General features: G+C 35.3%; 2 protein-coding genes across 2 annotated transcripts in view; one reads left to right on the forward strand and one right to left on the reverse strand.

Moving 5' to 3' along the window:
* LOC106661649 (facilitated trehalose transporter Tret1-like) overlaps positions 1 to 1,269 on the reverse strand; it is a 43,531-nt gene extending 42,262 nt beyond the window's left edge. Inside the window, exon 1 of the mRNA XM_024228347.1 lies at positions 994 to 1,269. Coding sequence (XP_024084115.1) covers positions 994 to 1,033 — 40 coding nt within the window. The 5' untranslated portion in view covers positions 1,034 to 1,269. The remainder of the gene's footprint in view (positions 1 to 993) is intronic.
* The window catches only part of LOC112127381, a 683,298-nt gene that overhangs the window by 262,205 nt on the left and 403,446 nt on the right, over positions 1 to 17,647 (forward strand). The gene's annotated exons all lie outside the window — the stretch shown is intronic.

Genomic DNA, 17,647 nt, shown 5'->3' on the forward strand with positions numbered 1-17,647 from the left:
ATAATGCCAACATATTTAAATATATGATGAATTGAATAAATTATGTAATTTAGTAATTGTAATTTATTGTATAAATATATTGTATGTATATTTATCGTATAATATATATAATTGTAATTATTGTGTAATTTATTATGTATATTAGAAAAATTTACTGGTCATATTTTAAACCATCAGAACTTGGGAAAAAACTGTAACTTACTGGAAAACTTTGGACGTTTTGTGTGGGAAATTGTATGTATATAATTTGTTATTTAAATCATCACATTTCTTATTTTATTTATGACGATTTATTTCTGAAATACAATTTGAATGAATAGATAAAAGAAACGCCTTTTAAAGGCTGTAAAAGCTAGAATAATCAACTGAAAGGAAGGATATTTTGTAATATTTTAGAACATGTGGAAAATATTCATTTAAAGAGTATAATTATATTATATTGTTTTGAAGATTCCTTTTAATTATTCGGTTCTCTGAGGATTTTGCCATTGTTTATAAATCTCTGAACGTTTGTGCAGAATCCACAATGAGACAGACGTTCAACAAGTGTTTTGAAGAATCGACTTATCTTCACAAAGTAATTTCACTTGTAACATTCTATTAATGTACAAAACCTCTGATATTCAACTGACATCGCGAATATAAAAGATGAAAGTTAAGCTAGTTGTATTAACCCTGAAGTTGTAAAATTTAAATGTTAATGGTAGTATTTACGGACGTGGTTTTGTTTGAAATTGAGAGTAATTGGAAAATGGCTGTGTTTTATGGCGAATGGTCCCCGAAACACAACTTGAACTTCGTCGATAAACAAGAACCATGGCAGTATTTTTCAATTATAGGACTGCCGCTCGTTATATCAAGTACTCCAATAAAGTATCAACGGTCAGTGAAATATTTTTATAAAAAAAAACCAAACCCGATGGTTCGTCCCCCCCCCCCTTTTGGCCCTACGGGATTCCTCCTGGGTTTTATGGATTTGAATATAAGACTTACATGACGTCGATGCCAAATATTGTCGGGCTGTGCCTCCCATGACTAGAGCTGTAACGTGACTGACCGACCACCCTTGGCCGACGTTCAACCCCCTCCAACGCGACTTTGACGCTCGCGGATCTCTTTTTTCTAACGATGAACTTCTCTAGAGTCCATGGCCAGGAAGTCGTTAACATTTATCTTCTTTGATTTATTAAGAAAACGCTAACAAGTGGGCCTGAGATGTATTAGCGGAGTTTTTGGTCCGTCTAGTCTCGCTTGTTTTTCGTTTAAAACGAATACCATAACAATTTCATACTTCGTGAAAAATAAAAGTAATATATAGACGACACAACCACCTATACAAGATGAGGAAGCTATTCAGAGAGACAAAATCAGACAGAATATGCAGATTAAAAGTGACTATCAAAAAATTGGATCATCCTGTTGCTAACTTTGAGTGCCTTAATGAACATTTTTCTTGTCACCTAGTTAAATTAAACCCGTTTGATTTTCTTTCCATAAGGTTTGAATGTATTGCTGCATTTATATCTCACAGGTGTTCTGAGCACTGTCGGTTATATCAATGATGAGCAGTTATTTAGATTGCTTCTTCTTCCTCACCCATAACCTACAAATGAGTTGCTCATTGAATATGTCCATGTTGTGCAGGTGTTTTCTCAGATGCCAGTGGCAAGTATAAACAACTATCACTCCCCGGTTTTACCCAATCTAGGTAGGACCCGTACCAACTCTGTAGCAATATGTTTGGCAGTTTTGGTGATGTTTTTTTCAACATGAGCTCTACTTGATTGGTTAAATTCCTGAGCAATTTGAGATTGCATCACGGCTTTACCATAGTTTGGAGACGTTAACATCAATCCTTTTGTTTGGGGCAGAGAGGCAATCGGTTCTAAAATCTTTTGTCACATATCAAATTGCCAAAAGCATAGAGCCATCAGACAAGGAATTAAGAATAAGTTCTCAGTCCAATGGGAATGTTTCTAAGGGTTAACCCAGGGAAGGACTATTAGACATTGCAATTGTTAGGACTAAAATAAGCTTAATACTGCTGGCTGGATAATGCGGACTCCGGAGTTGGGAGCATCAGAAACAAGCCTGTAAAGGTATTGCCAATAAGAGGAAACAACAAAACAAGTACTCTGTTGGTGCGAATGCCTATATAGGCTGCGATTCTTACCCCTAGAAGAAGAAAGAAATAGAAATGAGGAAAGAGGTCGTAAACAGGCTCTTTAACCTTCACCTTAACCTTTACCAAGTCATTCCTTTAATATTCCATTCGTTTCGAAAATTGATCAAGATTAGTTTTTGAAGACATTGCACTTGGAGATCGGTTTCTAATTTAGGATAGACTGCGGCATAAAGTAAGTACAATGAAAGAAATGACTTGGGGGGACGCCGATTTTAATCTCTTTAAAACAAGATGGGTAATGTGACCTAAACGCTTCTATGATGGAGCTAGTACAAAAAATAAACTGCGGAGCAAGTCCTCTTAATGGAAAGGCCCATGGCTGAGATTCCTCCTGGGAGAGGAAAAGCCAAATCCAGAAGGATGTATAGCCCTTAAGAAAGCTTTGTTATCTGGTAAAAAGGCTTAAAATGGCTAGTAGCTAAATGACCGATTCTTTTTACCCCTTAACCTTCATCGTGATTTTACTAGGTCTGGCGCACGTTCATTCCTCTTCTTTGTGTGGAATCATTCCGAGATGGTGTCACGGTACATCCGAAATTGAAGAGTGAGGCCTAACAATGGAAGAGTTGATCTTGCTATCCCAATAATGTTCTGGACATACAGTTGGACTTTCAGATCCTCCTATAGACAGTCTGCTTATTCGATACCGAAAATTCCTTTAGGTCTTCGCCTTCTTTCGTGTTGTCTGTGTGATTTTTGTAAAGTCAAGTCTCTATTGTAAAAAATTGATGAGTGGGGGTGCGTGTGTCAGCGTTGTGGCGTTACCGTCGTTTCTCGATGCCTTTACTGGACTAAGCATAGGCTTTTTAATGTCTTGTCGGTTTTCTTATTTTTCAAGTATGTTCATTTCTCGACCTGTAAACGTTTCTTGTCTGTATTTTTGAACATTCCTGATGGTTTGCTGAGATTCTGATTTCCACCATTTTCCATAAATAGAAAAGCAATTTAAACGTAAATTTACAAGAAAAAAGAAAAAAAGACTCGACTGATTGAATAAGACACAGTCCAAACATTGAATAAGGGGTAATAAGTCTGATAGAACCACCGAGGTTAGGACCAAGGTGCTAGGGGCTAACAAGAGTTTAGAAGAACCGGACTAATTGTTCTTTTCTATTTATTGACTCTGGGTATATAGAAAGTTTAAAGCTTGAGTCAATCCAACTATCCCCCTAGCAGCCATTTTTATCTTATAACTTTGAAGTCTTGTAAAGATTGAATGAAGTTCGATGAAGAAATAATCCTTCCAAATTTTGGCCTAGCTGAAGTGAAAATTGATGTCGACTTCACAACTAGTAAAAGAGAAGAGTTTCGAAACTTGAAAAGCCTCCTTCGATTGAATGATGGACCAGCAACAACAAAAGCCATCCATCTTATCCCTGGGGGTGGAGTAAACAACGCCCCAGCCGCCTGGAAACAACCGGCCCGTTTTTCCAAAATGAACCGTCCGCGATTGATAAAATTAAAGAACAAATAGATTCTCGTTTTTGTTTCGCATGGCAAAACATTTTTAAGAAAGGAAAATCGGATTAATTGCACAGAGGTCCAACGATCTGGGTCAAGAATTTATAGCGCCAAACGGTTTGGAGGACGATTCGGTGAAATAAACCACGTTTGTTCTAAATGTTCTAATAAATGTTGCCAGGAGATTTAAAAATCACTCTCAGTTTAACAGATGCGCCAGTTTCTTTATTTTAAAAAAATGTTTATTGTCACAACTATTCCACAACACTTTATCACATCACATTTTTCAAAGACTGCAATTCATTTTGTCAAATTAGTCAAAAATATTTATTTTTATGTCAGTTATTTTTTTTACCTTTTTCAAATTATAACTTTTTAGGCATAAGGTTTTTACGTTATTTTGTTATGTACATTTAAAGAAAATTAGTTAATATCCGTTTATCATGACAAATAACATTTTTAAAACCAAGGATAAGTACTTGAATGTTATTATTTTTCATTCTTTCTTACTTAGCAATTTGTCTGGCTACGTATCGTTTTATCTGTTTGTGAATTATTTTTCTTGCCTCTTCGTATCAAATTTTCTCACTCTTTCTCTCTCTCTCTCTCACTCATTCTCCCTCTCTCTCATTATATGTACTCTATGCGTACTACTGTCCAAATATGTGTTTTCGCTATATCTGTAATCTTCACTATGGTTCTTAAATTTGTTTTAATTTGACAATTTATTTATCAATTTTAAAATTTGACGATTGGTTAACATTTTGCCTAACACAATACAAAAACCATAATCCCTATTTTATATTGTTTCTCCTTTTAAAGGAAAAAAATTGCTTTTATAGTTTCTCAAATCGCATTTCAAATGCCGTTGTGTCGTACCCACTTTTTATAATTCATTCTTTTCTAAATCTATAAAACTATATAAAATTTTACCCAATGTTACAAATTAACGTAAATCTAAACTCTCTCTCTCCCCCTCTCCCCCTCTCTCTATATCTATCTATCTATCTACCTATCTATCTTGTGATTTTTCCTTCTTGAAGGTGGGATAATAGGTCATCTCACAAAAACCATAACCAGTTTTTATCCACACGTTTCGGATTTATTTTATCCTTCCTCAGGTTAGTTAACGCAATGGTTAAAAAAGTGGTCAACTTTTTTATATAGTTTATTCGTAATCTGAATAAGTACCACACTGGCTCTTTTTTAAAATAAACTGTTATAAAATATTAATGACCAACGACCACTTTTTTTAACCATTGCGTTACCTCACCTGAGGAAGGATTAAAATAAATCCGAAACGATGTGGATAAAAACTGGTTGTGGTTTTTTTGAGATGACCTATTATCCCACCTTCAAGAAGGAAAAATCACAAGATTAACTTTTGAGGTCGAAATATAAGAAAACATCGTTATCTACCTATCTCTATCTACCTATCTATCTGTCTATCTGGCTATCTCTGGAGTTGTAACCAGTAACAAGACAATGCCCAGTACATCTTATTTTTCTCCATTTATCTACAATTATGATCCATACATCTACTTATAGTTTCTTTTCCATTACCACTCTAATACTTTCTCACACTCTATCTACCTTTCTCTCTCTCTCTCTCTCTCTCTCTCTCTGTATTTTCTATCTTTCCAATTTTATCTTGTATGTGTGCTCGACAAATTTAGACCATTGAAAGTGGGCCAGTAGATTTATGATGAAAGTCCGTCGAAATATCCAACATATCATACGTCAAAGGAAGCCTTGCATAAACAATTTGTTAAAAGTAAAATGTGACAAGTACAACGGAATCTCAAGACGCGACCGTCCTTGAATCTTGAATCAAGTCCCAAAATAACACAAAGATCGCCGCTATTCTATTAAGACTATCCGATTTAAAAAATGAATAAATATTTATCCAAGGATTGCTAGCCCGTTAAGATGAAATGTTAAGCCTAATTGAAAAAAAGGGGAAAAGGTGAAATTTGTGTATACTAACTTGGTAAACGAATTCGGGTCGTTTTTTTGGCAGTTTTGCAATGTTACGAGTGTTTCGGGTGTTGGTATTTTCGGCGATATAATGCACACGGCAAATAATACAGTTCGTTAAACTCAGCAAAAGGTTTGGTGAACGTCCAAACATGTCGTTAATTTTATTTGTTTCTTTCCTATTAGGCCGTTGCACTCGAGAGATTGCCATTATCTATTTTTTGAACTAATTTCTATAGAGAATTTTATAGTGTGATCAGATCGATTGAAAATTAAGGTCGCGTGTTAAAATATAACAAAAAAACCTTCTTACCTTCCAAATTATACAATAGAGAAAGAAGTTCCAAATTTGAAAAAGTAATTGTATATGATTTGTAAAAATTGAAAAGAAATAAAAAGGATTGATTTTGTTTACAAACAACAAACATATTAAAGCTCTTAGATGTATAACAGTTGATCACAACTCAAAAAAATAAAAATAAGTTATTTCAGCGTTTAATTGCATTTTCATGGGAATTGGTTTAAACCGGGTCATCAATCCTGCAGTGAGAGATTATCCCCTTGAACTTGCGTAATCCGTTCCAACAGCGCTGATCTATTTCAGTCTGGCTACGGTGAACCGTCCGAGGGTAAACACCCCGGTTTACCGAAGACAACGAGACGCCAGCCAAACTTTGTTTTATTTTCAGAAGGCCTCTTGTTAAAAATAAATTTAAATTAGTCTTTTTGTACGTAATAGATCAATAAAAATCGGGTGGGATAAAAACAATCAATGAATCAGTTTAATACGCTCTTTTCGTTTTATGGAAAAATAACGAGGTGATAAACGTCTAATTGTAAAACAATTTTACAGTAGATTAAAAATAAATCAATGTGTTTATTGTTATAAAAGTTACAGTACAATACAGTAATTGGTTATAAAGTGTGTACAAAATGTTTTTGGAGCGTTGGTCATGGTCATTTCGATCAAAGCGTTCACAAACCCGAGGACAATCACGTAAAAATTACTTTTGTGGACTTTCTATTACTGTTTTCTGGCTTTTCGACCAGTCTTTTAAGCGTACGGCTTAAAATGATTTATGTACTTTGTAAGACTTCGATGATTTAAATGTATTTGAGTTGAAACGCCTGATATGTCTTTAATGGCCACAGCCCTTGGAAAAGTTCTGAATGTTTTCTAGTTTATTATTCTCCCTAGCATAGTCGTTTTATCTTAGTAGATACAAACTTTTTGTTTTTATAGACCCAAAGTCATTATGAAGAATTCACTCAAAAGAGGTAGGAGAATTTTTGTGACGCAAGTGCGCTATTTTCAGAACTAATAGCAAAATGGACTGTATGACCTTCTAGGATCTGCTAACTATTATTTTTTAAATTGATTATTCTTTGTATGTCTTGTAAGGTCTCGGTTGAAATGAAAAAGTTAGTGTCTCGTGCGGGATTCGAACCCTCGACCTTAGGTTCAATACGCTGCTCTAAACTCTTGAGCTATCGTGACATCGATCCACTCGGCCACCAACTTCCCTCACAGCCTATAACCTTTCGTATTTTCCCTTCTTTTTGCCATTTTTCAAATGTCGTGTAATGATTCTAGGTGACATATGAAGTGGCCACGGGGAGCTGTTAGTGAAGTTATTAAATCCATTATATTTAGTGGTCTGATTGACCCAAATACTTCTTTCAATTAATTATTCTTTGGTTGAAATGGTCCGAGTGGATCGAACTTACGATAGATCAAGGTTAGAGCAGCGGCGTATTGAGCCGAAGGTCGTGGATTCGAATCTCGTTCGTGACACTAACTGTTTCATTTCCACCGAGGCCTCACATACAAAGAATAATTAATTGCAAGAAGAAATTTGGTCATTCGGACTACTAAATGTGTGGATTGTTTTTAAAATAATAACATTCTATAAAAAGTATAACAATATAATAATTATTTATGTTTAACAATAATTTGCATGACACTGGAGTAAGGTGTTGCCATGTGTTGCCCACCCCACCATTTTAAACACCATGAACAGTTCAATTACTTTGTCTCTGAGTCTAGCAGTTCAGTGTACCTATTTTTCTTTTGAGCCGAAATTTCTCATTGGCGGGAGGCTAAAAGGTATAGCTCGATGGAAAGAATTGCTGTGGTCTGTAAATTTCTAGAACGCTTGAATAATATCTTTCAGGCAGGTCTCTACATGGATGTTCCTTTATCCAACCATAAGATCAGAACCCCGATTCATTTTGGGGACCAAGGAGACTTTGAATGGGATATTTCCTGCATTTTAATTTTTGACTGATTCTATATAGTTGACGCACGAGAGTAATGTATCGCCCCAAAATAGATGTTCCCTGAAATGCGACACAGATGCTTATTTCTCTCCCAATGATGACGGGAAATTCCAGGTGTAGGGTTGTGCTCTTGATGGATGAGATCCATTAGGAAATAGGAGAGGACCCGTGGTGTCCTGCTCATTGTGAGGTGTGAGGACCTACATCATACGAGCGTTTGCGGCTTAGGCGGCACCTTTCTTGGAAGCTATTGAGGTGAAAGTCATTGCAACATTTTCCTAGCTCCAACCCCGTGGTTTCATGCTGGATAAGATTCCAAGGCAGCCATGATGGTTTCCGTCTCTGAGGGGTAACTGCTCTAGGATCTACTCATAGTTTTCACCGTGACCGTTGTGGAGGGACACCTCGAAAATTTAAAAGCTCTTCCCAACAGACGTAACTTCTGAACGCGCTAGCCCGTATGGCTCTTTTTTTTAGATAGTTTGCCCATAGGGTAGAAAGGAAAAAAGTGAAGTTGCAAAGGCAGCAAATGGCTTTGGCACCACGTGGTACCTCGTACAATTATAAATGTAAGCATGTCTATACATCTGAAGTTCCTTCCCCGTGAAAACAGACCAACACCAGCAAAAGTAATTGATGAAGCACGAAAAAAAAGGTGCCCATACCAAAGGTCTGTACCTATTTTGGCAGACCCATTGCGAATATGTAATAAAAGAAAACTGGCAAAGAAACCCATTCTACCCGACAATATGCGACAAGACGTAGGTACGACAGTTAGAAAAATATGAGGAAGCACAGTGGGGTTCATGAAGATTTCCTTCTTCAGCTGCTTTAAGACGGTCATTATTGTTTGATATTTTCTGCAGGGATGGTTGTTGAAGAAAACTTGTCAAACAGACCAATAGCTTTTTTATTAGAACCTAAACATTGGTCCCGAGTAGTGGAGCTTGAAAATTGTATTATTTTTCAATGAAATTAAACTATTAAAATAATACGTCATTGTATTTGTTAGTTCATTCATAATACTAGTTATTCATTATCAGTTTCTATGCGGAAAACCGAAAGTTGGTCGGTTGAGAATATGGAGTAAGCGGGAACGCAGGTGGTTCGTAAAGGTGACAATGCGGTATGAAAGTGGTTATAAAGGAGGGGTTGTTTTTTCGACACCGAGGCCGAAGATGCTATCTCCCCCTCTCATTTGAATAACTTGTTTGGAAACTGATCCTACAGTATAAAGCTCATCTCCATCCTCCCATACTTGGACTTGAACATTACTACCTGAAAAATGACACGGGACAACCCCTACGAACTAAACTTTCCCCGTCGTAATCATCATAATACAGGGATAGAATTCACAAAACTCCTGGACTGTTTCGAATTTATTTATAAGAAAAGGGAGTTGCGAAGCGTTAACAGCTTTCACAACCTGAAGTTGAGCCTATAAAAACTTTTATTATGTTGTATTTCTACCATTCAGAAAAATTTATTATTTAATCAATATGCACTAGGCGGAAAGGGGATCAAAATATCTCGGCTAATGTGCGGGGAAAAGTCTAAAGAAGAAAGTAATTACATCCAACCTTGTCCGACAGTTAAGGCGTGAACAATCAGACGCTGTCCACAAGGAGCCATTATATCACCGCTTTTGTAATGAGTGTTCACGATCACTTGAAAATGCTATCTAACGTAGGCTATAATGGATTGTAATGTGTCAATAACCTTTGCAGTGATCGTAGATGTAGGTTTCCAAAGGTTGCAATATGCACTCAGTATAGCAAACAGAAGAAAGGCTGTCAATAAACCCCCACAGAAACATCGTGCTTCTCTTTGCCAAGAAAATGGTTCAAGAAGAACTTAATTCTCTATTCTCTAAATATCTAGTAGTCATCCTTGGCCAAACACTGTCATGAAATCGGCGCATAATAAAATAACACAGAGAGAAAAACTAATTTATTGGTAGATGTTAACTCTGTGGAACAAGCTCAAGACTAACCCAAACTAGCTATTAGGTGATAAATAGCCGTTGTTAGGCCTATGGCACCAAACGGATCGGTGGCTTAGTGGCCAATAAGAATACAGCTAAGTGCGGTCAGGTTCTCAGTACTGCTTGGAAATTAGTGTGCCTGAGCATTGGAGTGATGAGAACAACCCTCCTCTGCGGCACTGGAAGCTCTCCGAAATCTACCACTGCTACATATCTTCACCCAGGGAGAGGCTAGAGACTCAAGTCAAGGTACCGATTGCCTAGTCGCACAACAAGCCATCTACTACCAAATAAACGAATGGAAACTACTTTTTTGGTAGTATATTACTACACTTTGGAATTGCATTAGGGTCATTCTAGGCATCGGGGACAACAAAATTACACTTGCTCGGGTTTCAGACACATAGGGCAGAAGGGCGACAAAGAGGTTGATAAATTAGCAAAGAAATCTTTGATAAGGACACCGAACCCTTTTACGGCATGACAAACTTCATCGAGGAATTTATTCCAGGACAGAGGCATGCGAAAAGGTTCATCAAAGGACCATCGCAGAAAATAACTACCACAAAATCTACTAGAAAGATAGTTGGATTGCTGACTGAACTTCGGAGGCATATATATATATANATATATGTATATATAGACTTGGAGCTACAGAAATAAGCATCTAAGAATGGGAAAGAGCGGAACAGGTCATCAGTGGTACAGGCTGAGATTCCTACTCCTTCTCTTGACCTGGGAGAGCAAAAGCCCAGGGGTAAAGGATACACATGGGAGTCCTTAATTTAAACTTAATGAGAAGCTGTAGCGAATAATGGAGAGTGTACAATAGACCAATACTGGCCGCAATATTTCGGTCGTAAAGAGGCCGTTTACGCTTTAACCTTTCGACTGTATAGTAGTTTTGAGTTCTTTACCGCTTTCCCTCAGCTGTTCTGCCAAAAACGCGGTTTGGCTCCAGGAAACGACATTCATCAATCAGGTCCTTAACAGCTTCATCGTTTAACGTAAATATTGGGCTAATTAAAAGAAAAATAAGTATCTGATTGACTATTTTCGGACACAGTAAAAGAAAAATCTTACCGTTAGATCCTTGGACGATTATAAGTCACATCCCAACACGGAAACCATCAAATCTGGCGTTCCACAAGGAAGCATAATTGGTCCATTGCTGGATAAAAACGCATACCTTCAATAAAGTAGCGAACTAACAAGTACATACCTTTCGGGAGATATATACGCACTGCAGGTGCATAAACATGGAGACATTTGCCCGCTGACTTGGACTGAAGTATGGCGCATTAAACTGAACCGATCAAAATTTTTTTGTTCGTAAATCAGATGACTGTCGACTATAATAGGTTCTCTTTACAACAAAGCGACAGTTTTGAGCTTGTTTTAACCCAGTTACGTACTCAATTAAAAAATTTAATTTTTATTTGTAGGTACAAAACAGTACATGATATAACCAGCCAGAATAGATGGACAAATTTAACCTGAGAAAATCTCCCGATATTGTTCATATTCCATCACGATCATTTTTTTCATAATTCACAATTTCATATTTGATGTGCTTTTTAAATGTACGTTTTTTTGAAAATTTGATCTGCGACAGGAATTTGTCCACAAAAGGCCAAAGAACGATTAGCTAGAAGCGAGGCCACATTGGGTTTACCTTATGCTTGATAAACCTACCATAATTAATCCCTGCGGTCGGCAGAGGGTCGGATTATTATATTAAACTGCATAATCTCCTCCCACTACCTTCATCTGTGTACAATAGGCAGTACTGATTCAAATTGAAATTGTGATCAAAGTCCGATGTCGAGCTTCAATGCTCCGTTTTGATCTTTTCAGCTACTACGAGACCATCTGTAACGCACGTGTATGACATTGCCGTTTACAAATGACATATTATAAAGTTTAGAAATAGATGTATAGTTGTTGATAATTAAGTTTACTTTTTTAATGAAAATTTCATATTAAACTATATAATACGCCAAGGAGCGAAGGCGACCAAAGTATTAAAAGGATAAAAAATATGTCACATGCCATACTTTTTTAAAAATCAAATCAGTAAGTATAATTATAATTTAAACACAATTTTGAAATTTGAGAATAGATTGATCAAAACATTTTTTGATTTAATCTGTTTAAATGTTTAAGGAAATCTCCTACTCCACATAGTAAGGAAACTTTAAATTTACGGTTTTTTTAACTAATAAATTATGTAAATTAAAACCAACCGTGGTTTCAGTTTATATCATTGTCTAGAGCTTTCCGATAGGCTTAAAGCCTTTGATGAGATTCCAGATCTTCGTTAAGGAGTGAAAATCTCAGCTTGCATAGCACATGCCTTCGCACCATCAGAAAACATATTGCGCTGTTGTTTTTTCTCCTCTGATTCGATATCATTATAGTTTTAACACTATATTTAGTACTTTTGCGTTTAGTTTATGCGGTAGTCCTGCAATGGTGTTCCCTATCCTGAAACATTTTATTTGAACCGAGAATTTTCAGTTCATTGCATGATGGATCTATGGGCAAATTGGTAGCCGCAAAAGGATTCAAGGCCGATACATGGCTTACGTAGCCTTGATCAATTTATCGGGCACCTCGTTGTCCTATGCTCTGGTACCAAAACAAGGGTAATTTTTATGTTTTACCCAATGTCTGACAGTGTCTTGATGCAATCCCAAATGGCTCTGGGTTTTATTACTGATGAGGTAGTTACCTTCAGAGCTCTAAGTAAAGGAACCATCGCCAAACATAAATTTGGTTTATGTCTTAAGAATGTACAGTTGGAAGATTTCTTTTTAACAGAAACTCTTTAAAATTTTACCCAAAATGGGTAGTCGGCTTATTGGCCTAAGTGAAGAAGTACAATAAGTTTTTTTTATAGGTATAGGTAAGTAAGTATTAAGATTAGAATTACATAATATGTAATGAATACGATGGCTTTTGAGGGTAGTGTGGAGTAATTTAGGAGTAATAAGATCAAAACCTGAAACTGTCTTTGATTTGAGATGTTTTATAGAGGAATGGATGTCGGTAGTCAGAAAAGATTTAAGAGGGAGGGATATTGGAATAGGAGTCTGTAAACATGCTTCGATAAGTTGAGAGTAAATCAGATCTATGGTGCTCGTATGTGGAGTGGTGTACAGGTAAACTGTGGTCAGATAATACGCAAAAGTATTCCCTTTCTCTTAGTCTGAACTATTGTTAACCCAACGTCAACTATCTGTTTTTTTAAATATATGAAAATTGATGTTGTAAGCTACATAAATCATGACTGTAGACGTAAATAAATCATACAGTTCAGTGTAGGAGTTTGAAGAGAAAAAACTTCTTATAAAGAATCTCAGGAATTTTGCGACTGTTTCATCTTGTAGGTAAGTCATATCTGGCAGACGTAACACAAGATTATGAGCACTTCAAGCTATCACAATCACTTCTTCCTGGATTAAAGCCAGGTTTTATTAAGAGTACGTTTTGCATGGGAGATGTTTCAGATGCTAGACCATTGATTGAACCTAGGATTGAAAGTGACATCAAGTTATTTATATTCGTTCACTACCTCTATTCTTTATACCATAAAACGGAATAAAAAAATTGTTGAATTTTATTTTTAAATTTGGCTTTCGCCCATTTGCTTATCATCCCTAAGTTAATATTTAAAAAAATTTAGTTGGGAATGATTTATTTTCAGATGGCTTTAAAACTTATACAAAATAAAATTACAAATTATAAATCTTTTACAAAAATTATAAGGAGTATATACATTTCTCGGTAAATCCGTTTTTATATGGTATTTACGAGAAACGAGCACCTTTTGTATTTGCGTCTGGTGACCGTTGGACAGCCAGTTTCGAGGTTTACCCCGACGAGTGTATGCTAATTTTCCCACCCTCGGCGTATGCTTGACTAAGTGCTCTCCTAAAAGCACCATAAAAGCTCCTCTCCAACTGGCTAGTGTTTCATAAATTTTCACGTTGCTCTCTCGTCCGCGGATCGCGGACGGTCGGCCCGTTTTTCTCCGACAGTGAAAAGCTATAAACGCCATTTTTATACGTAAGAGTAAAAGAAATTATACATTTATTCCAGGCTGTAATATATTTTCAAGAGAGCGGACGGTGTCAAATACAATGTAAATTAGTTCTCAGAGGACATTTTAGGCTGGGAAATGGAAAATAAATATTGTTTTTACTTTTTTATTTAATTGTAAACCTCTATTTTTAAAGGATAAAAGGATTTTAAAAACTTAGCCCTCTGTTTGGATTAAAATTTTATGTCACAAACACACACAAGTTATTAAGACTGTTAATAATAATTAAGTAATGCTTTTCTTGAAATAACGTTTTTAAAAAATTCACTAGTTTTCGTGGTCCGCTTGATCAATTAATATCTTTCAATTAATTATGGTTTTTAGTTGAGATAAAAAAGTCAGTGTAACGAGCGGGATTCGGACCCACGATCTTCAGCTTAGGTACGCCGCTACTCTACCACCTGAGCTATCGTGACTTAGATCCACTCGGTCACTAATTTCCCATCTCAACAACCCCTTTGAATACCAAGATAAATGGAAACGACTAAAATACATATACAAATATATGTATAAGTGTTTCAATTCTTTTTTAATCTGAGGTTTGGTTGAGATAAAAAAGTCAAGTGTCACAAGCGGGATTCGAACCCACGACCGAGTGGATCGAAATCACGATAGCTCAAGTGGTAGAGCAGCGGCGTATCTAGCCGAAGATCGTGGGTTTGAATCCCGCTCGTGACACTGACTTTTTTATCTCAACTAAAATTAAATGAAAGTTTAAAAAAAGTCTTCATTTAATTCTATTGGAAGTTGTGATGGTTCGCTCCGCTAATCGGTAATTTAATAATAACAATAGTAATAATAATAAATGTACAATATAAGGATTTGGCCTATTTTTTCTCAGATCTATTCTAGGTCTAGCCAAAACCGTACCAAATATCTAGAATTAGTCAAGACTACATTATTGTTTTGTTAAAGGGTTTCTTTTCCCCATTTTTCTACTTGGGTTAAAATGTTGCACATAGACTTAAAGTATCGAATAACTAAATTTGAATCGACATGGCCTTGTACTTCGAAACATCCTCCTACATAAGGGTTAAGGAATTGTATCACGGTGCTGGTCATCGCAAGGGTAACAAAGTAACCCAGATCTCCAGGGCTCTGGGTTGAGAGGCAAAGAAAAGCTTATCTAATACCCGAGGAAGGTTGTACATCAAAGTGGTCCCTCACAACCCTTTACCAGCTCTGAAAAAAAGGGATCTTTCAAATAATGTATCTTAAGGGAAACTTTGAACCGTCAGCGTACCCAAGTCCAGAAGCACAGGAAGAAGTTTATTAAAGGAACTTCTGCCGAAATTATCAAAGAGGTTTTGGACTCCAATACATCTCTAGACTCACGATTATTAAATGTATGCAAGAACACGTTAAATTACCTGAATCCCTGATATTAGTTTTCCCTGAGTCCTGCGCTTTACTTGTCTAATTCAATGTCTTATAAATTCTAAAGATACATCGTATGAATAATAGGTGTCTTAAAAAATTAATGATTACTTCAATCCCATTTTATATGCCATAAGGTTGATTTTATACTTAACAATTGGAAGCTGTCCCGATTTATTATTAAACCTTTTAGCTTAATACTCATTATTCGACATTTTTTGCCTCCTAGATTGGTACAAAAGTTCCTATTAAAATATTTTAATTAATTACCTTAATTAAGTAATTCGGTAATTACCGCGAACGTCTAATTAAGAATCGTTGGATGTTAAATTTATAATTAGAATCATTGACATAAACTTACATAACCGATGTTTAAATTGGCACGATAAAGAAAATGTTTTTCTGAAACCTACATCACACCCGACCGCAACTCACGATATCTGAATAACTATAACCATAAAGCTAGCTTCGATATAAGCAACATGATTGACAACTAACTTGAAAGTATCGATTTAAAAAAGTAAATCGATCGGCAACCGTCAGAGATTGAATTGGAAATTTATATCCATAGAAAAGTTTATAATCGATTCCTTAGAAGTATATCGCTTACAACTGTATGGTATCGATTTAAACATTATATTGGTTGACAAATGTCAGATATTGAATTAGAAATTGATGTCGATAGAACAATCTAAAATCGATTTCTTACAATTATTTCCATTACAATTGTAAGATTTCGATTTTAAAATTATATTGATTTTCAATTGAGAGATATCGTATTAGAAATTTATAACGATAAATGAATGCATAAAATTGATTCCTTAAAAGTATATCGATTACAACGTAAGGTATCGATTTAAAATATTATATTGATTGTCAAATGTCAGAGATTGAATTAGAAATTTATATCGATAGAAAAGTTTATAATCAATTCCTTAGAAGTATATCGCTTATAACTGTATGGTATCGATTTAAATAATATATTGATTGGCAAATGTCATAGATTGAATTAGAAATTTATATCGATCGATGACAATTATTTATTACAATTGTAAAGTTTCGATTTTAAAATTATTTCTATTGACAATTGAGAGATATTATATTACAAATTTATAACGATAAATAAATGTATAAAATTGATTCCTTAATATTTATATCGATTACAACTGTAAGGTATCGATTTAACCATTATATTGATTGACAAATGTCAGAAATTGAATTAGAAATTTAAATCGATAGAACAATCTAAAATCGATTTCTTACAATTATTTCGATTACGATTATAAGGTATCGATTTTAAATTTATATTGATTGACAATTGACAGATATTGTATTAGAAATTTATAACGATAAATTTAATGTATAAAATTGATTACTTAAAATTATATCGATTACAACAGTAAGGTATCAATTTAAACATTATATTGATTGATAAATGTCAGATATTGAATTAAAAATTTATATCGATAGAACTCTCTAAAATTCATTCCTTAAAATTATTTCTATTACGATTGTAAGGTATCGATTTTAAATTTATATTGATCATTATTAAGAAATCGTGAGATGGGGTGTGGTGTGATGTAGGTTTCAGAAAAACATTTTCTTTATCGTGCAAACGTTTCGATATTTATTGAGATCATCTTCAGGGCTCTCTCTCAACACGACACGCACGAATGGCACAATTACACAGAAGACAAACACTTTGAGCCCTGAAGATGATCTCAATAAAGATCGAAACGTTGGCACGATAAAGAAAATATTTTTATGAAACCTACATCACATCAGACCGCATCTCACGATCTCCGAATAATCATCGACTAACGGTCACTAATCACCACACATTTATATGGATCGAAAAATGACAGATATTGTATTAGAAATTTATATCTATAAATAATTGTATAAAATTGATTTCTTAAAAGTACAACTGTAAGGTATCGAGTTTAAAAATTACATAGATTGATAAATGTCAAATATTGAATTGGATTTTTTTTTACGTTTTGTAGTGTGATCGGGATAGATTGGTAACTAAAGGGACATTTAGGTCAGTATGGATGGTGATTGGATACATAGAAAGGGGCGTTGACTATTGTTCTGAGGATTTTATATTGAAGGGATTGGATTCGATTGAGATTGGAACGCTTAGCAGTCCTGTAAAGTTCAAGTCCGTATGCCCAAATTGTGGCCAAAAAAGGGATGTAAAGTTTTCTTTTGTTTGTTAGTGAGAGTTTTGATCATCTGTCGAGTAGTCGTTTAAACACGAAAAATCGTATGTTCC

The sequence above is a fragment of the Cimex lectularius genome, unplaced genomic scaffold, assembly GCF_000648675.2.
Source record: "Cimex lectularius strain Harlan isolate CLEC.00 unplaced genomic scaffold, Clec_2.1 scaffold1, whole genome shotgun sequence".
Taxonomy (NCBI): domain Eukaryota; kingdom Metazoa; phylum Arthropoda; class Insecta; order Hemiptera; family Cimicidae; genus Cimex; species Cimex lectularius.